This window comes from Haemorhous mexicanus, chromosome 10 (assembly GCF_027477595.1).
Source record: "Haemorhous mexicanus isolate bHaeMex1 chromosome 10, bHaeMex1.pri, whole genome shotgun sequence".
In the NCBI taxonomy this organism is placed as follows: Eukaryota; Metazoa; Chordata; class Aves; order Passeriformes; family Fringillidae; genus Haemorhous; species Haemorhous mexicanus.
Genome location: NC_082350.1, coordinates 18390660 through 18411103, shown reverse-complemented (window position 1 = coordinate 18411103; position 20444 = coordinate 18390660). Strand labels below are relative to the sequence as shown.

Below are 20444 nucleotides of genomic sequence, written 5' to 3'. Positions count from 1 at the left end.
TGAAGGACTGTAACAAACTATTTATTTGAAGATGTTACACAAATTGAAAACCATGTTGCCATTTTGCTGTTATTGTGTTGCAGATAGTTGAGGTGCTTGGGTGCTGGCTAGACTGTGGTGGGCTTTCTAGTTATCAAAGGATGGAGGATGCCTTCTCTCCGCTTTGCTTCTCCTGGACATGAATCTGATAGAGAAGGTTCTTCAGGAAAAGGGAGAATAACTGGTCCAGTGACTGGTTTGGTCAAGTCTGGTTTGTTTGCTTGAGTCTTTTCTCCATCACACCTGTGGGCAGATCCTACCGCCTTAGGAGGAACTGGCTTTCTGTCTTTATGTTCATTTTGACTTTCTCGTAAGCTATGGAAAGTGATGTCCTCATTTGAAGGGGGTAGAATTTTAACCCAGCCCACTGTTTTTTCCAGGTGTAGGGAAAAAGGATTGGCATCTGAAGGGGAAGCCTGTTGATCCTGCGTGGATTTTCCAATTGTCTGATTAGCTTCCTGGTTTTCCTCTTCAGTGGCAGGATCCTAAATAACAAGGAATAAACATCATCTAAAATGAAGCAGTTCCAAATTCCTTCAGATATGAAGGTTACCCTTTACGCTAAGGATCTCTAGTCCTCCAAGACCAGCTACAGAACAGAAGCTCAAAGGATAAATAGATGTAACTACTTGTGCCAGTGAAGATGGGTGCATGAAACTTGGTTAACTACAGTAATATCCCCTGGCATTCCCTTTGTGATTTACAATTTCATTGTAGAGCATTCTGAACACATTCTGCAGGATTGTCTCTACACTCACTCTATTGCCTTTTTGTCCACCCAACAACAGTCTGTTTTATCTCAAGAGAGATTTCTTCCTGATCTGGCCTTATCACTTCCTTGAAGCACATCTTTGTGAATAAGAAAATTTAAAAATGGCTAGGCTTTCAAAAGTTCAATACTTGTTTTGTAAAGGAGTATTACTCTTGCAATATTAAGATTAGATTAAGAAATACCTGCTGACTGTAGATTTCACAGGATATTGTGACAAACTGTTCGGCACCACTGTTTACTACAGAGCCTTTGCAGAAACCGATTTTCTGTAAGAAGAAAGTACAAGCATTCTTTCACATGGAGCCCTGATACTAAGCTCCTATCTTGTAAAATAAGTGATTATGAAAGGCTGAATAGTTATAGCTTCTAAGTATATTTATAGGGATAAACAGCTTGGGCAAATTTTTATTTTGGGATTGGCAACCTCACAAAGGCAGGCAGTGTTTTGATAAAGGCCCTGTGTTTGCAAAGGAGGGTTAGGTAACACAATAGCAAAACTAAGCTGGCTACTTAAGGCCAAACTACAACAGCTTGCTTCAGTTCTCCTGCAGCAGAATATCCCTATACAGGCAAGTTGTGTGTGGAATATAATATAATTTTCCACACAGAATCAATTTCACACCATACTAGTGAAAGAAACCATGAAAGAAATGCTGTTTGTAGTAGTTGTCTGTGGGTATATACATCTCTAGGTATCATGGCTTGGATCTCACTTAAGATGGGGCTTGAAATGTTACCTCTTGACTCTCGACAACATGCCTGTTTAGTCTTCCAGTTTATCTTACAATTTTTTCCTTAGTTCCTAAATGTTTTCCTTAGCTGACCTGACTGTAGTATGAATATACTCTTCATGCATTGTTTGTGATTTATAGTCTATGTTTGTTTCTTTGGAAGAAATCCTTTAGACTCACTCAGTTTTGTAAGGTGATTGCTACCCCACCTTTTTCTGAATGGTATTTTTTGTTTTCTTTGCTTCTGGAATGCTGGTAAGAATTCAGAACTTTTGCTGAAATGTTTCTCTATTCTAAAGCAGTCTGCAGACTTGCAAGACACTATAGAGCTATGATTCATAAATATGTGACTGTGGGTTTTGGTTCTTGTCTGCAAAGAGCCAAGTAGATAAATACTAAATATTTGCTGAGGAATAATAGTATCTGGAAAATTGGTGTTCATACAAGGAAAAGTACTTACAGCTACTTCTGGTGGAAGTGGCTCACACATTGAGGCATCAGCAACCGTGTCATCTTTGGAGCAAGATGTCTCCTGAATTAAAAACTCCACAAAGTATGCAGGACCAATGACCCACTGTAAATGAGAGGCCAGTGGCAATTAGAACTTATGCATGTGTCAGGAAGAATAAAGAATTTCTACTGACCTTGAAATATATTAAAAACTCCTGCTAGGTCTGGAAGGAACAGGAGATACTTGGGCATTACTGTTAGTTGTGTTACAGTGATTTTTTTTTTGCCAGTGCTGCTTTATTGCCTGGTCATTTTTTACTTCTTATATATGCACAATCTTAATAACCTCATGGATTGGTGTCGTGGAAATGGGTTTAGATTTTGTCATAAGTTAGCATCCCCATAGAACTAAGTTGCCAAAGACCCTCTTCAGTGTCTTGTTGACAATTTCTGGTTGTTTTAATGAACAGGATCATTTTACTATTTCTGAAATTGGGGTTAGAAAATGGAAGTGATTAAATAGTATAATGTAGTAATATCTAATGGTTTAGACAAAGAAGAAAAACCACTTTGCTATCTACACATACTGAATTTTTGAGAGACTAGGTAACTGTGGTAAACAAAGAGGATTTAGCCATGAGATCATGAGCTCTCTGTTAGTCTGAAATTAGTTCTAAACCATGCTTATAATCATTCAGTAAATTACAGGTATGTATTGGAAGGTATGACTGTACTTTAAATACTTTCTATTAGGGAATTGCAAATTCATGGTGGTGGAAGAAGAAAAAGTTAACAGTGAAGCTTTTCTGAACTTTGGAAGAAAGTTTATGCCTTGACTTCTGCATTTCTTTTTGCAAGAAATGGAATCAGAGCCTTGGATCACAAAAATCAGGAGTATTCTGAATAGAAGGATTCTTGAGGGCTCAACCAAGTCAGATGTGCCTTGGCTTACCTGCATTGAAGCTCTTGTGACATTGAGGACAGAGAAGTAATGAGTTTGTTCACTCTCTCCATTGAACTTGGCAAGGCTTCGGGCAGCAGCCTCCAAGTATTTAGCTTTAGTTGGAGAATCATCAACTGGGCAGTCAGGACATACTGACCAAATATATCTGCCTGGAACTTTTTATTCAAGAACAACAGTGTTGTTAGAGAAGGTATAATCAGAAAAGCATGCTGACAGTGTAGGTCACTGTAAATGCATCTATGCCCCCAACCCTGCCCACTTGTCCTCCACTCCCCTGGAGTAAGATATATGTGGTTTGCACCCCTCAATAATTTTGAATTTCTTTATATATTTACAGACCCATAAAAATGTTGCAGGGGAGGCAGACACAAAGGAAAAATTCAACCTATTGACAGTGGCCTTGCTGTTTTTCCTTGCCTTTCACAAACCCACAAAAATGTTTTTTGGTTCAGAGGGTAAAAGCCCATATAGAGGCTCTGCTGAGTCTCCCAGAGGTTAAAACAGTTATTACTGAACTCTTTTGAGCTGCATTACCTCCCTGGCCTTATGATCACTGACTTGAGAAAATCAGGGCAGCTGAAGCTAATGGAGATACTGCAGTGTCATAATTACATTTGGAATTTAAAGTAATGCTATTTGGCAAGGAGTTTTTCCAGTTCTCTTATAAAGAGTATGTTAAAGACATACCTGGTTGTAAAGTGCACTCATAAGTATTCAGATGAGCAATATTTCTTGCCTGATTAATATAGATAATTGCTTTGCATTGACCGTAAATCTAAAACAATATAAACATTTAGAAACAATTAATATTGCACCCTTTACTGATCATCTAGTACCTAGACAGGAGTGGTTCATTTTCTTCTTGCAATTATGGAATTCTTTTCAATACAAAAGTTTTGTTAATACTCAAATGACAATGAAGTACATTTCCAAGCATCTCATTTAAAAACAAAAGGCCAGCTCATCCCCTGGTGTGATTCTGAGCTATAGAGATACAGTGCTTGACTGCTGGGTGGCCTGCCCAGAGCCACTCTTCTGGCAGCTGAGAAGTGCCCAAGTGTCACAGAGTGCTCCTGGGTCTCTATCCTGGGCTGGGTGTATGTCTGGAACTCAGAGAGTTTAAACCCAGAGATAATTCCAAGTGTCTGGATCCAATCACCTGTCTTCCACCTTCCCCCTTTTCCCTATAATCATAGGGAGAGTGGTAGGAAGGACCATAAATCAGCTTTGTGGCACAGTAGGGTCATCCTTGCGCACAAAAAAATCTGACTTTATGGCTGAAAAATATTCTCTGAGGGCTTCTTAGATATTCCTGCATGTGTGCTCAAGGCCTCTGGATATGCATTTCTTGGCTTCACTGAAGCCATATAAACCATATAGGCTTTGTGCCCTTTTTCTGCTGAAAACACTGTAATGAGAAGAGAAGTGAGCAGAATTCTTTTTATTTTTTTCTAGTTTTTCATTGAAAAGTGAAAATTGATTTGCCTTAGAAGCAGTCCAGGAAAATTTAATCATAACTTTATATATATATATATATATATATATATATATATATATATATATATAGTTCATATATATATATATAGTTCATATATATATATATACATATGAACTTTTTTCTTGTCATTCTTCATTTTCTAAGAGGTTTTTTTCAGTTCTTCAGAGCTGTTTTGGTCACCTGTAGCAACAGACTTAGACCACTTTCTGTCTTTTCAGCTTATCTTGCTGAGCTTTCCTTTTTCTCCTATTTCAGTGCAATTTTTGCAAAGTTGTCAGAATAAAAGTGGAATTAAACTAACCCACAAATCACATGTTATATAAAAGTGTGTTTCTTTTATTCCCTCCTTGACAAGCTGTCTTTAAAAGAAACTCTTATGCTGTTGCTATAAAAAGTAAACCATTATTCTAAATAGTGTCCTAGCATGGCTATTTAGTTTGGTCTCTTTATTTGCTCTGGTCAAAAACTTTCTTTTAATTTTCACTTTTTAAAATAAATCTTACCAGTCTATAAACTAACTAGAAGGTACAGAGTAAAATTGTGGATATTATAAAATGGGCTTTGATTTTTTTTAAGTTTTTGGTTTTGGTTTTCTTTTTTTTTTTTTTTTTTGTTACCCACTGAAAATGCAAGTGTAGGGTTTTTGCAGTCATCAGTGGTACCTGAGTAACTCATCATATGTGAGATTAAATAGAAAAATAAAATCCTTACAGTTGAATGAGCAGGTCTGGTGTTACAGTTCTTCCACAACTTTTTGCTGAGTACATGGCATTCAGTATCTACTACATCCAAGATGAGATAGAAGACAGAACCAGTGATCTCCTGAAAACAAGAAACAAAAGGCTCATATCCCAGTTTTGTATCAAACAAAGTAGGGACTCATAAAAATGAGAGATGAAGAAATGGAAAACACCCAAGTGGAATGCATAGATATCCTAAAAACTGAACACTCTCTGTGACAAAAGAGGCAAATCAGGTGAAATTCAGGTCCTGTTAGAACAGGCTTGGTCATGCAGCTAGCCAGCTTTATATAAAGAACAGTCCTTTGGTCAGTTTTATTCTTCAGTTTCTGGTACCAACCAGAACACAAGAATAAAGACTAAACATTTTGATGTTTTCAGTGTCAACTGCATTTTATTATCAGATTTGAAAGGTAGGTTATTTTGCCTGAAGTAAGAATGAGATTGTAAATACCACAAGTAATAAAAAACTGCTAACATGGAACATTCCCAGCAGGCATTAGAAAGAGAAATATCTTATTCTTAGTGCAGTGTCTTCTTCAAGAGGCAAAGGCTTTGTTGATAGAGAAGCTTAAATATTCTCTCAGCTATCAATGAATCCTGTGAGAGACCTTGCAGAGTCACATGGATGTCTCAGACTCACTTAAAGCTTCAGTCCAGTGCTTGAGTTCTGACCTGTGCTTAAGTCCAGAAACCTTTATTTAGTTCACTGCAGCACCAAGCAATTCAAGCTCATCTTTCCAGGCAAGAAGTACAAGGAGGGACTAAAAATACAGTTCCATATATCCAGTGCTTACATCATGTAGTGCAGGAAGATGAGCTGCTGCATGGTACAGCTCCTCATTCTGCTTCCACAGTAGACATGGGTAAGCACCTTTCCAGCATATTTATCAAGCTTAGTTGGATCATGTTTTATTTATATCCTTAGTGGAAAGCTGGAAAGAGGGCAGCTGTCATTTATACAACCTAAAGAACTTAGATGTGAGCGTTAGCTGCGTGTTTAGACTGAGATTATGTCTTTGCTGAAGGGGGAGAAAAACCAAACTGAGTGACAGCAGTGTTCATTCATGTCTGCTCGATTTCATTGGTTTGTGGAGAAAACACTAAATGGGGCAACAGTCTTGTGGAAGTCTGGGGCTGATATCTGTATCATTTTGGCTTTAGTTTTGGCCTCTGTTCAACAGTGACTAAATACCAGTCCATAGGGCCTATGAAGCTGGAGTACTGCTGACTTTTTTGTCTTCATACTGCTTAGAAAACCACAAAGTGGTGTCTGCTCTGGAGTTCTGAGCAGATAGAGAGATAAAAAGTACTCTGATCATACCTATAGAGATCTGAGGGATGGTGATTTTATGTGAGCTCTACCATGTATACTAGTAATACTAAACCATTTAAATATGAAAGGGCAAAACTAAAATAAATATGAAGAATGATTAAATTGTTTTGTTATCACTGTCTATTAGTTCTGTTCTTACATCTGCACCTTCTCATGCTTTCTACTATTTTTTTTTATTTTCATATTATCTTTTTTTCCTAAGTGTTCTATAAAGTAATCTGGCAATGCCTTACACAGAGATCTCAGGGCTTGCTTACACTAATCCTGAGGTTTAATTATGAGTTTCATTTTGAAGGCTGTGGAAAGATCAAAAGTTATTTTGACAAAGAGTGACACTGAGGTGCAGCAGTGCTGTTTGTGCAGTGGCACAGCAATATCCCCACACCTGGCTGTAGAGATTCTTCTGTGGAAGGGACCAATCATAATTTTCTGTTTAGGTACAAGATACCTAAATACCATGATGATAATTCTCTTTAATGTGATAGCTAATACAGCTTAAAACAGTAAACACACAGTAAGACCAGTCAAAGAGTAATTGTTATTTGCTGAAAATGTGTTTTGGAGTAGTGCAGCATTTGGTACAAGTTTGTAACTTTAAATATGACTTCTATTAAAAAAAAAGCCATCACTAAGACTATCCACATGAAGAAGAAATAGCCGAGAAAAATGTGAATCTTTAAGGAGTCTTAGATTTGGAATTGGTGACTTGAGCTTTCAAATGGGTTGTTAAGGTGTTTTGGAGGCAAAAGAAATTAAAGAAATTTTCTTATAATCAAATATGTTTGGTGTTAGATGGGTTTCCTCAGCTGAATCATGAATATTGATTATAAAGAGTCGTGATCTTAGAAACACTAAATGCATTCAGGGCAGACCAAACTGTATTTCTTGTTGCCTATAGCTCTCTTGTATAATGCCAGCTCTAATAAGCAGATACGTTTATTACAAAATCTACACATCTTTTGGTCTACCTGCTTCTGTATGTATCATTCTCCCCCAGGGAAAGGATAACTTGGGGCTTATTCAGAGCTCAGCAGATCACTGAAGGTTTAATCATCCTTATTTTAATTTTCATTACAAGACCGTTATGCAAGGGCCTTTTGATATCTGCTCAGTATTGAATAAAAAGTTGTATCTCTTTCCACTGCCAAAAGGATCCCTTCCTCAGCACTGCTGGTGCCAGGCTGCAATGTGTGCTGGGCAGCCTGGGAGCCAGAGATGTGGCAGCAGGGTGACCTGGTGCAAGGGAAAGAAATAAAATATTTTGGCATGCTCTGTAATTTTGGTTAAGTGCCTATCAGTGAAGCTAATCATAAGTATCTTGTATGAAAGCAAGCTCTGTCCTACTTGCATATAAGTTAATAGCAGATGGCTCATTAGTTTCAATTAGAGCAAAGCTGAACCACAGGTTGCTTAAGGGCAGATTTGAATTTGAAGTAACTTTGAAAATGTTTTTATCCTCAGTACTACTTTAGAAAGTGAGATGGAGGACCACTGACTGGTGCACAGGAGAAAAAAAACTTAATTTTTTTGAGAGGAATGGGAGGTGGCATAAGGCTGTTACTGTCCATGAACCCCTTGACATTGCTGACTGCTCCTTATGTCCCAGCAGCAGCAACCATGGGACAAAGGGCTTACAATGTCTAGCTTGTTATTGCAATGTCTTGAAACATCTTATTTACAGGATACAATAATAGATGGGGAAAAAAAAGAAATAATAAAAGTAAATAAATTAATTAAACCTCGGGATGAACAAAGTATGCTTGCTCTAAAGCAGTAAGTTAAGTCTTCAGGAAATTGAGTGACAGACAAATCACAACCAAGGACCAAAATTCTCCAGTGTTGAGATACCTTTGGCACAGAGGAAGGGAGAAGTAGGGAGATAACTGAGGTGGTTTACAGCATGTCTGCACCCACCATGCTGCACTCCAGGGTGCTCACAGGGGGCTCTAGTTATTGTCAACAGGAAATAGCCCCAGGAGGGAGGTCTGAGTACCAAACTCCATGAAATAGCCCCAGGAAGGGGTCTGAGCACCTAACTCCCTACCTGCTGATGTGGATTCTGGGCCAGCTCACCTGCATCGTATCGAAAAATTCTGAAGAGATCTGATCCAGTTGCTCAGTGGGCACATTCTGTCACCTGAGCAAGGCAATATAGAGAACATAGTGCAAAACACAGCAGAGCATCTTTAGCTGTGAATCTCAGGTTGCTGGAGTCCACAGTGTGTCTGCAGGAACCATGTCCTTATAAGAGCAGCTGGAACAAGTGTCATATCCTTGCCAGCACAGATCTTTAAGCATCTGGCAATGAGCCTAATTTTCTTTAGTGTTCAGAACTCAGCCTTTCAGGCAAGGTAAGCTGGGCATTGCAGGGAATGCTAGCAGCAGGCTTCCAAAATGTCTAATCTGCTGCAGGCCCTTGTGAATTCATTTCAGGCTGTCCCTAGTTAGTGCCAATAGATTCAGTTATTGTAGCACAAAATTGTCATAAATTAAGCACACACAGAGAAATACGATACTTGAGGAAATGTGAGTGATATTCTGTAGGTATTTCCAGTGTATTTTTTGCCCTTGAACTGGTTTCAGGTTTCTTCTGGAGAATGAGTCATCTTTTAGAGGTCTGTAAAGGAATTCCTTGGTCCCAAGCAGGATGTGTTTACACCTGTTAGTGCTCATATCTTTTGTGCAAAACACACTATGACTTACTAGCCTTTGCACTCCAACTGCTCAAGGCAGTGGGAGGAAGGTGTAAAATGAAATTAAATCAGAGTAGTGGTGTTTCATATCAAATTTGAACTGATGCCTGGAGCTATTCCAAGGGCCTGCAGCAGAGAGTCATGACTGAGATTTGCTCTCTAATTGCCCACAATGTGATGAAATTGTTTCTAGTCTGTGCATAAAGTTGACATGGCCTCTGGAGTCCTGTGAATAGAGCTCTGCATTTGCCTTTGGAAATATTTCTTCATTCAAATAGATATTTCTGAGAAATAGACCCAGGCAGGAGCATATATTGAGCAAGAGGGTGACTTACCTGCGGCTGGTCTCGGGCGCTGACAATCCTGTAGAGGCTGAGTACGTAGCCCTCCTCTCGGTCAGCATTGATCTGGCGGAGGGCCAGGTCTGCAGCCGCCTCCACTGCGGCGTCATCGCAGCGGGGGCAGAGCAGGGCAGCCCCTGCTCCTTGGGCCGGAGGGGCAGCAGTGCAGGAGCAAAGCACCTGCATGCCAAAGAGCATCCAAGCAAGCCAAACCATTCTGCTTAGAGAGCCAGTGCTGCAGATCAGGGTGGTGAGTCAGGATGGAGAGGCTGAGGCCTGACTAAGATAACAAACCTTCATAGTGGAGCTGTGTCTCTTTATAAACTTGTGCCCCCTTTTTATTGCATACTGACCATCACCTTTAAACCTACAGCTGCAACAGCAAACACTAAGTCAATGATTACAGGGTTTTACAGAAGTGTTGTTGCTCCCTGTGAGACCAGACAGCACTTTTTCCTCCTGGCTTTCCATCTCTAATTTGGACTTCACTGGGCAGATATGCAATTTTGACCTCATGGCAAGGGATAAGAATACACACACAAAGCTGCTTCCTTAAGAAACCAGATTTGCTTGAATAAATCTATGTGCAGAACAGGTCTGGCTCTAATTCTGTTCTGTCAGTGATCCAGTTCTGCCAAATAAAACGAAGACAAAGGTCTCAGTATTTTGAACAGAAAATGGAAAAGTGCCACAAGGTTGACTGATTTTGTGCTTTGTATTTGTTAAATGACAGTTTTAAACAAATATATTGACTCTATTATGTGCAGTCAGTTTGGTTGTGATAGAAAGCTCAGTTTGGATTCATTCTGTGAGTATTTCCACTCATCTGGATACCTACAGTTGAATGCTATCCCTTAGCCCTGGAGGCATTGACACCCCTCAAGAGTCATGGCAAATTCTTCCCAGAGAAATTTTAGTTTGAAATGACAGCAGTGTGCCTTGTGAATAACCTGTCAGGAACTCCATGCTGGAGACAAGGGGGAATAACTTTACAAGTAGCTTCTATCTTGAAGATCTGGAGAAGTGACAGGGACCATTACTTGGGGAGGATCCTGATGAATGTCACTGGTTTTCTACTAGGGGGCAACTCTGCAGCATTTCACCTTGAAGGATGCCAGAAGCTGGGTTACCATGTCCCTGGCTCTTATTTTTTGTCATGTGACTCTGTGATTGCACATTTCTGCTAGAGGACACCAATTACCTTTAGGTTTAAAAGTTCTGTTGAATGAGGATGAAAAAGTGCAAATGAAGTGTATAATTGTCTCTTCAATACTACTGTGATGTTTGGAGTAGTTAAAGATTTCTATATTGTCACTTTTTTTACTGGCTGTGTAAAGAATCTTAGCCCAGAAGTGTTTAAAGCACTGGGAGGTGGCAGAATGTGTCCCAGGGAATGTCCATAGAAAGCTGGGATTATAGATACAGCCAGAAGAGCTGCAACAGCACTGGAGCTGAAACTCCTCTAAGAAGACTTTGCTTGGTGGCAGAGGTGCAAAACCCTGCTAGCAGGACAGAAGGGGCACATGGCTGCTAGAGTGAACCCCTCTCGTGTTGGGTGAGGGATAATGCATGGACTGTGTCCCAGAGGGATGGGATACAAGGGCTGAATGTTGAGGAACACTGCTGTAGCCATAGTGCAGGAACCGCAGCAGCAGCAATGCAGACTCGCTCCCATTGTTCCTTGTGCCTGGGGCTGCTTCCCCTGCGGCTAAAGGATAATAACTCATTTTTCTTTATCCTTACAGTGCATGGCATTTCTATGGAGATGGGTGCCAGTTAGTGCTGGCTGTGTCAGTGCTTCTTATAATAGGGGATTGTTATATCCCTGACTCTGCTCTTTGTACTCCTCCTCTGCCTGGAAAGGAAAAATGTCTCTGTTGAAGTAGCTGACCTCAAAACATGGACGCAGCCAGGAAATCCGAGCATGTTCAGCTAAAGCAGCACATGAAGTACATGAGCTTTTGCAAAACAGGGTCTGAAAAAGCTGAAAAACATTGTCAGCCAGTAATGCAGACCTGGCAAAAGTCTTCATGCTGCATTTCAAGGGAGGAGGCATTTGTACTTTGTCTACCACCATTTCATATGTCTCATTGCCCAAAGAGTCAGTTGTTAAATACTGAATCTGTTACTAAGGCCTAGGTGCATGAAAATAGAGCTGTACTGGTAGGAGACAAAATGCTTGCTTCAGAGCAGTCATGGCCCCTTACAGACCTGTAAGGGGGCACGATGTGTCCTTAAGAGGACAAGCACTAAGGAGAAAGAAGATGAAGTGCAGCTACCAAAGTGGAATGCACAGAGAAAATTTTTTTCTTCCTGTTTTAGAAAACAAGGGATTGGTTTCACCAGGTATAGGAGAACATCTGTGAAGTATGGAACCCACAGATGTTTCTGCTATATATCTTTGCTTTGTGTGGTTTGAAAAGGCAACAAGAAAATGCAGTATTTCTGGATTTCAGTGATCCCCAGGGGTAGTGATCCCTTCTATAAACATTGTTTCTGCCATCAGAAAATTTTCTAAGCCTGGAAAACACTCTCTCTTCAATAAGTTAGTTCCTATTTCATTATATAGAAGACAATATCTATCGTTTAGTAATGGTGATTCCTAGTTTTGAAAAGTCTCATGTATCTGGTGTCACAGGGATGCAAACAGAATAGTTGCAGTTTCATTAAATCCTGTGCTGTGTCTCATGCAGGGAGATGGGAAGACCTCCTATCTTACTGCATTAAGAGATTTCTACAGCTTTATACTAGCACTTTTTGAAGGAATGGCTGCATGCAGGTTATACTGGAGTCACTGCTTTACAGAGGAGCAAAAACTGCCTGAACCACTGACTGGCTGTGGCTGGTGCAATTGCCCACAACACGCTTCCTGCAAAACTCAGCATTTGCTGAAATGTGAGAGCAGCTACCTTCACAGGCAGAGCTTGCCCTCAGTGTGCTGCCATCACATTAGGCTGTGGTTTATAGAGTCTGGGCTGATTTTCCTTTCTTTAGACATCCAGCTGAAGCACTGGTGCTAGTGCCAGGGACTTTTCCCTTCCCTATTGACACAGCAGAGCAGAACCTCTCTGTATCGTGAGCTGTTGCACTATCACCAAGAGCAAGTGTTGGTTTTGTTGCTTACTGAATACTGGATGGTTGTAACTAGAAGAACAGAATAGGTTATTTGAAAGAGTTCAGAAATGACATGTGTTCTGCATTTTTTTGCTGCCTGCATGATAATTATCTTGTAGCAAGAGCTGTTCCTGGTTAAACATTCATGACTGTCTTTGAGACTGCTCCCAAGGGCCTGCAGAATTCCAGTCTGGCTGGCAGTAAAGATCCTTCTGGCCCCAGCCCCTTATTAATTCTCTACCTAGAATGGATTCTGCCTCTAACATGTGCCAGAAATTCAGGGAAGATTTGACTGCTAGGACAATGGTAAATTGCCATCACTGTCAAGGTCCTGTTATGTGAGATACATGCCAGTCATATATTTTTTATTCCCTTGAATTGGCATTTCCTCACATGCACACAGACCATGCAGGACCCCACGATTGTACTGCACCTGTGTGTCTGCTGGCAGACAGACAATGCACATGTATTTGGCTGCAGGGATTGATGCTTTCAGCCTGCCAGCAATGAGTGTGACCTGACTCTCTGTTCTTTTCATAGGTATGGATGCTCTTGTGCCATGTCCAAAAGTTTTGAGGTACTTCTGGTGGATATAAAAAGTAGGTACATGGTAGGAAACATTATAGGTGGAAGGGAAAAGTACTTTTTTTCCTGCCACTTCTTTAGTGCTATTGGTGTGTGATCAAAGGGGAGGACTGACCTGATTTTCCACAGTGCTCAGCACCCACACATCCCAGTGAAGCTGATGAGAAGTGCAGGAGCTTAGTGTTTTTGAAATCAAGCCCAGAATATGACTCATAATGCTGTGAAGGAGATACTTGACAACTAAATGAAAATATATACGCATAGAAGGTAGCAAAGCTTTGAACATTTTATTGTGAACTAACCTTTCAGGTGGTGTTTCCATCACAAAGCTACAACTGTTGTATAGCTCGTACAACAGTTTCACTGAAACAATATTTTCTGTATTTTAACTAGAGAATCCCTGTATGTAAAATAAACTACTGCTATATGTTGTAATAATATATATTTTGGAGCACGCCTTTGCAAGACCGTGACCATGGCTCTGCCCTCTGGAGGGTAAAACTCATTTGGGCTCAGAGTGAAGTGTTCTCACCTATTTGTAGTCGATGTTGTGGTCTGTGTGTTGCTGTTGCACCGATCCCTCAGTTTGGCTTCATTGCATGTCTGAAACACAGCCTAGATATCAAAATGGCGAATCCTGCCAGGGCAGGGAGGAGGAGGAGGCACAAAGCCAACTGGGCGAGGTACTTTGTCATGCTGAGCAGCCTCTGCAACTGCTCTCTTTGCTACTGGTTTTGCTGAGAGCATGGAACGCAAAATTTCTGAAGAGCTGGATTCAGATGCAACAGGGTTATTGTGGAAAAGCCCAAGATTATGGTTTGTGACACCTACAGCACTGGGTGCCAGTCCTGCTGATGTGTCTTGACCTGGATGAGTGTAGATAACTCCAGGCTGGAAAAGAAAAACAGCTCATGTTGGTTTTCGGTGATCTGGGGCTTGTGATGTACAGGTAATTGATACCTTACTAGGCACCCTGCTCCTAAATGTTATAGGCCTGCATCCCAGGTTCAAATGTTCCTGACTATCACAGAAGTCTGATTTGCATTGGAACACATGCACAGGAACCCAGGAACACATTTTTTATAGCCAATGAATCATCAGGACTAAATTCTGTGCTATATGATCTTTCAGGGCCACCTGCACAGCTGGTGAAACATTCAAGACCAGCTGTCTCATTTTCTCTTTCATATACCTCTTAGACAGCTAATTACTGTTGAGTTACCAAGAGCTGTTGTCCATAGGAAGCATTCAACCACCACCTAGTCCTCCTGAGACCAAATGTGAGCTAAAATACCTGGAGAGTACTCAGGTCAAGTGCACGTTTCCCTCCCCTTGCTACAGCAGTGCAGAACAAGGTCCCTGAATTCAGTAATGTCTAAGGACTGAAAGCCTCCAGCCTCACAATGCTGATTTCTGTTTTACATTTATCTGCCTCATCCCTTTAGCTGAGCAGAGTTGGGTTCCCTTTGCCCTGACAGACATATGAATCTCCCAGATGGTCAAGAGGGCAAATTGTGTCAAGCATGGATGGCAGACATGACTTAATTCCCAGCACAGAAATCCATGGCATAATCAGGAGCTACCTTACCTTGGCTTTTAGGACACAAAGTTATCACGGGTGGCTAATGCACTCTATAGTGAAAGAAGTAAACTCAAGATGATGCCTTGTAACATTACCAGTAGGCTAGAATGCCCAGGAAAGCAAGGGAATATCTGGAGCTGGTACCTGATGTCCATACAACTGGCAGTCCACCTGAAGGTCTTGTGAGGGAGCTTTTACCATCACTGCTGTGCAGAAACCAAAATTCTGGCAAAGCAGAACATAGTCAAGAGAAAATAGTTAGAAAATAGAGGGAGGCTGCATTAAACTTTTAATTTCAGCACATTTAGAAATGGCAACTTGTTCTCATGTTTTATCTGAGCAGTAAAGGGCTTGCTTTTTAGCCTGCTGGGTTAAAAAAAAAAAAGCTCTTTAAATGCATAAGCAGCAAATAAGGGAAACTCCTGTGTTCTTCTATAGTAAGATCCTTTGTATGTCTGGATATGAGGAAGGGAAAGAATAAATAAGAATCTAGGTAAAGAGCTCCCACCCCCTAAAACTGCTTCGAACTCAGTTTCATCAGAAACAGAAGAATTTTAACATGGTAAAGTATAGAGTATAATTCTCAAGAGCATATATATCAGAACTGAGTGCACTGGAATTGTAGGAGGGGGAAACAGTCTGCTTTTTTGGTTTTTTGTTGTTGTTGTTGTTGTTTTTGTTTTTTTGGTTTTTTATGTGATTGTGTATTGTCCAGTACAAAGAGCCTGATTTTCTTATTTTAAGAATAAACAATAAAATAATATATAGTCTATTCATTAAAAAGATTCTGTCTGTGGTGCTCAAGCCTTTTTCAAATGCATTCAAATCCATGAGAATTCAGTCCAGATACCTCAGAGAAAAGAGAAAAGTGTGATATAGCTTTAAGAATGATATAGTGAAAAGCATATCATGATAGTACACATCTCTTGCACTTTGATCCCCACAGGGGTCTATTCCTGCTCCAGTGCAAGCACATCCCAGCATGGTGCTGCTTTTCTGCCTCAGAGCTGGGGAGGCTGGGGTTGATGTGCTGCCATACTCACAGACTGATCCTCGGGCAGCAGCTGACAAGCCCCCACGTTGGCTTTAGCTTCTTCTGCAGAGCAGTTTGTGGCACCCACAGCAAACTCGGTAACAACAACGTGCCCTGGGTGATACTGATAAAACAGGAAAAATGTATGACTGACTTTGCTCTCAGAAACTGCAGAGCTGCTGAGAAAAGATAAAAGGCAAATATTGTGGCTTCATCTCCCACTGGAGTAAGAGGGAATCCTGTGGCTAAAATGACACATAATAGTTGGGAAATTAAAAGCAAATCAGGAGGGCAAATTAGAGCAAGCAAATTGCATCTGTTTGCAAACATAACTAGGTAGCAGTGCACAATTACTGTAGATGAAATATTATGTTTACATGAAAGGCTAGACAGAGCTGTAGAAATTACCTGTATTTTGGCTCTTCCAATCTCGAGGAGTCTGAGGTAAGAATCAGTGGTTTTGCTGTTGTAGTCATTGAGTGCAGCTGACACCGTTTCTAACACCTCTGTGTCGTTCATTTTTGCCAGCAGTGGACAGTCAGGGCAGACTTTGCGAATGTCTTCACTGGAGTCTGCAGGAGGAATAGATCATGTTTTGATCAGATTGCAAATTGTTTAGAAAGGCATTATAGGCCTATTCAGTAGCACAAAGCACTGTTTAAAAGCCTGTCCCAAATTAAAGTGGCAGGAATTTTTCCAGTGCAGGCTATAGATGGCAGTGTGTCACACGACTTGGCCATTCAGATCTTTCTACAAGGAAAAGTGCTGTGGACTTCAGTAGCACATCTTATATGTTCTTACTCAGTTTTTAGAAAATTTTATTTCTGGAAACCTCTCTATGACACCAGTGAAAAGGTGTCTCAGCTCACACAAGGAATGGTAGAAAAATGAAGATATTTTACCTCACTGGAGTTATGTTTGTGTTTGTTATTTCAGTCATCAGTTTTGACAGTAGTACTGAAGGCATCTTGTACAGAGCAAAGAGATCTCACACTGAGCAGGCAGAATAGACATTCTGCTTTCCCATGGCAGTATTGAAAATGCTGGATTTAGTAAAGAAGCTGCATCTGCCAATGGGACTCTGATGACCAACAAGTGCAAGTAAACTCAGACCAGCAAGGAATAAAATTCTTAAGGTTAAACTGCTGCCTGAAAAGACTCATATCCGGAACTTGCTCCCCAGTTTGTCTTACAGTATCTTAGTTGTCACAGTAAAGAGGAGCAAAGAGAAACAGTGGGTTTGTAAGGGAATGAAACCAGAAAAGAGGGCTGGATTTAGAAAACCCATTAACTGTTGTCCTTTATGCCATATTAATACCCAGGAGTTTAGAATCAGAAAAGCCACTGAACTGTAACCACTGCTATAAAAATACTCCAGCCTCTAGATTCAAACCTGCAGAACAAAGCCTTTACCTGCATGTGAGTGGCATTTGCTAGCGATTACAGATAATGCCCCATCCACCTTCTGCAGTTTAACATCACAGTCACCCTCAACTGCCTAGAGAGAGACAAAAATCAAAGGGTTACATTGTTGGATTTTCTGATAAAGGGCCACTAAATTCAAAAGAACAGATCCTGGCTGACCATTCCTGGCAACATCGGTCTGACGGCAAAGGCACTGCTAGGCATGTCCTGATGTCTGTGATTTTGTAAAAGGCAGATCAGAGCTACAGAATCTGGATCCAAATCTGGATCTCAAAAGTATCAAAAGTACCAGGGTAGCAAGATTGTGGACATTTAGTACAGGTTTGTCTCTCATATAGAGCAAAGAATATGAATACTTATGAATTAAGACCTTCCACAGAGCTCTTTGATAATGTTCTCACTAATCTCAGCTGGTCAGTGGCCATGGTAACAGCAGAGTGTGCTGCCTTGTGTGAGCAACATGATCCAGCAGGGAGGAGATGTCAAAGGCAAAGCTGGAGTCACTGGGAAGAGGGAACAGTTAGAGTTACCTCCCCCCCGATGGAAAATAGAATCTGAGCCCTGATGAATACACTGATAGATCATGATTCATATTTAGTGAGCTCTGTGAATTGGGCCCCATTCTAGAAACAGCAGGCTCAGACAACATTTCCACTGCTTTGGTCAGGAAAGCGTCTCACAGCTGGATCACACTTGCATAAGAACAAAATATCTGAGGCCAGTAAATTCCAGCTGAGCATTACTTCAAAGGCAGAGCCCTATCTGAAGGAGTAGCTCATCTGCAGCTGTAACTAGGAAGAGAAGGCTTGGTGGAACTGCACCAGGTACAACCCACATGTAGCCAAGGGAGGGGTATTTTTGCAGACATTGACAGCCTGCCCTGTCTGTGGTTAGCAATGAGGTAGTGACATCTGGGCTGACTGAATCTGGAGCCCCTAAAGAAGGCCCCATGGCATTCATGGACTGTGTGTGGGATGTTATGTTGGCAGAGATCTGTTCTCTTCAGATAACAGGACATGAAAGAAATCCAGGAGTGAAGTCCTTCATGACATGAAGGCAGTGAAGTCAGCAAGGAGGTTACAAGTGGTTGGGTGGTTATAGGCTGTTACAGGGGTATGACATTTGCTTGGGAATCTGGTGATAACCTGGCCTCTAGGAACAACATATTGAACATGCACCTTTGGACCAGCTGGTAGTGTTCAGGTACTCACATGTTCTGCAAAGCTCCTCACTGTGCAATTTGCAAGAGGTGTAGGGCTGAGAATAGGGCACTTGGTCTCCAGTAAGTCAAGTTCAAGAAATATGATGTCATTATTTGGCCCCTGAAAGGAAAAAAAAAAACAACCCATTGGAATAGATGTAATTTCTTCCCAAAACATCACCAGATTTCTTCCCTGGGGCTGCACTTCTGTTGCCGACTATCATGGGTAGCTCCAGGTATACACCAGAGTAAATGAAAAGGTCCATACTTTTAACTTCATCAAAAAACAGGACTCCAAATCTGGAGTAAGTCAAAATAATCACACTGGGTTTATTCCAGCTAATAAGGAACAGGCTCATAAATTTGGCAAAGTCAAGCTTGTATGTAGTGAGTCAGTTCTCTTAATTTTATTTTGTTGGGCAGTTTAAAAAAATCAACAGCTTTCTATTTCTTGAAAAAACTTTGTGTTTCTATAACCAGATACCAAAAAAACACCAGTGAACATTGACCTGTCTTGTTTAGTCCATTGGAATTACACTGAATTGCATCAGTTCCTTTGCATCTGTAACACAGGACATATTTCCTTGTGTTCTCTAGGTCCAAGATTGATTCTGATCAAGTCATGAGTGATTCCATTTAAACCAATTAAGTCATTTTAGTATAAAAGCATTAATATGAGCAAAGCAGTGTCACCAGTGTTTTTGTATGAGTAACTCTGGATACACTTCTAATCTCATTTATGTCTGTTGTAGTCTTTTCTATACATATCTTCTGGTATCTTCTCTTTCATAACAAGTAGAAAACAGTCATGGAATTTGACTTATGTGTATCGCTCATGTCATGTTTTCACTCATGGGACTATTTTCCATGTTTTAAGAGAATCAAAGGTTCTGAATTGGCACATACATTGTATTCATGACCTTTTCTATGGTCTTTCTAGATGCCTTCATTGAAAGCAATAGACCTATGGGAAAATAAGCCACGGTAATTTCCATTTAGACTCCTTGGCAGCTCAATGGGACATTAGGTAAAATTAATGCCTACTACAACATCACAAATAGCATGGAGGTTTGATAGGTATGTGTTTAGCCAATAAGTAATTACCTGCATCTCAAAGATTATCTTCAGTTTTTCTCCAGATTAGCTACTAGGCTTACGAATCAGCACCTGGAATGATCTGCCCTAGCAAATGTGCTGCATTTGTAACCTGAGCTCTTTCTAGCACTGTACAAAAGCGTCTGAGCATTTCTCTCTCCCCCTGTGTTCTGCTCTTTGAGAGATACATTCCAGTGACCTGGATTCTCCATTGCTACCAGGTGTCCTTGCCCCATTTAAATCAACAGAGCCATGCTGATTTCCCCATGTGAGGATACAGCCCTTGCAGGCCCTTGGTGATTTCCAAGCATCCCCAGGTGAACAGAGTGTTCTGCTGCAAGCTCCTCACTTACCTGGGGTACCACGCGGATATCCTCGATTCTGTTTAAGGCAAACTTGTATCCATGATGACTGTGGCCATTAATATAATTCACAGCAACTTCAGCTGCAGCTTCAGATTCTGGGTCATCACAGCCCAAGGGAGCAGGGGGAGCTGCTGGTACAGCTTTGTGAATTGGAAGCTGAACAAGCAGTATTAAAGCTACTAGTGCCTTCATGGCACCTGAGGAAAACTGATCCCTTTCAGAAATAAAGATCTAAGAATACAGCTCAGATGGTAGCTAGGTAGCAAGAGCTGGGGCCTCATTTATATAGTACATACCTCAGATTTACATGAGCACACGCCTGATATTTGTCCCAGTTCCAAGAAGCATTGCAAACAACAAAAGAGAAAAGTAAATGTTAGGACATCAAGCTGACTGATTAATTTTGGCCAAAGTAAATTTTATCAGGTAGGATATTGCGAAGTCTGCTAAAGCAGCTTAAGAAGGAAGCGTCAGCAAAAA

The 20444-nt window shown here is 40.8% G+C and overlaps 2 protein-coding genes across 4 annotated transcripts; both read right to left on the bottom strand.

The window, feature by feature from the left end:
• On the bottom strand, positions 1–13374 carry FETUB (fetuin B). 3 transcript variants are annotated; one of them, XM_059855688.1, is made up of 7 exons: positions 9559–13374; positions 5166–5276; positions 3644–3731; positions 2945–3111; positions 2003–2116; positions 994–1077; positions 1–524 (listed from the first exon to the last, which is right to left on the bottom strand). In XM_059855688.1, exons 1-7 carry the CDS (start codon positions 9778–9780, stop codon positions 108–110), a joined length of 1203 nt encoding a protein of 400 aa, XP_059711671.1. In that variant the 5' UTR covers positions 9781–13374; the 3' UTR covers positions 1–107. The 3 variants fall into 3 exon arrangements, with proteins under 3 accessions (XP_059711671.1, XP_059711673.1, XP_059711672.1); XM_059855690.1 differs by lacking the exon at positions 9559–13374 and adding an exon at positions 8604–9496; XM_059855689.1 differs by lacking the exon at positions 994–1077.
• A 152-nt stretch (positions 13375–13526) lies between these two features.
• AHSG (alpha 2-HS glycoprotein) lies at positions 13527–20231 on the bottom strand. Its single transcript, XM_059855691.1, has 7 exons — positions 19953–20231; positions 18515–18625; positions 17292–17376; positions 16287–16450; positions 15889–16002; positions 14990–15070; positions 13527–14154 (listed from the first exon to the last, which is right to left on the bottom strand). Exons 1-7 carry the CDS (start codon positions 20154–20156, stop codon positions 13879–13881), a joined length of 1035 nt encoding a protein of 344 aa, XP_059711674.1. The 5' UTR covers positions 20157–20231; the 3' UTR covers positions 13527–13878.
• Between the last annotated feature and the right edge of the window lie 213 nt (positions 20232–20444).

Coding starts and splice junctions, on each gene's coding strand:
- FETUB (XM_059855688.1), bottom strand. CDS start 9,780: ATGGTTTGGCTTGCTTGGATGCTCTTTGGCATGCAGGTGCTTTGCTCC. Junction 5,277..9,558: donor GCGCCCGAGACCAGCCGCAG/GTAAGTCACCCT, acceptor TCTTGTTTTCAG/GAGATCACTGGTTCTGTCTT. Junction 3,732..5,165: donor CCAGACCTGCTCATTCAACT/GTAAGGATTTTA, acceptor ATATTGTTTTAG/ATTTACGGTCAATGCAAAGC.
- AHSG (XM_059855691.1), bottom strand. CDS start 20,156: ATGAAGGCACTAGTAGCTTTAATACTGCTTGTTCAGCTTCCAATTCAC. Junction 17,377..18,514: donor TGAGGAGCTTTGCAGAACAT/GTGAGTACCTGA, acceptor GTCTCTCTCTAG/GCAGTTGAGGGTGACTGTGA. Junction 15,071..15,888: donor TGCTGCCCGAGGATCAGTCT/GTGAGTATGGCA, acceptor CTGCTTTGCCAG/AATTTTGGTTTCTGCACAGC.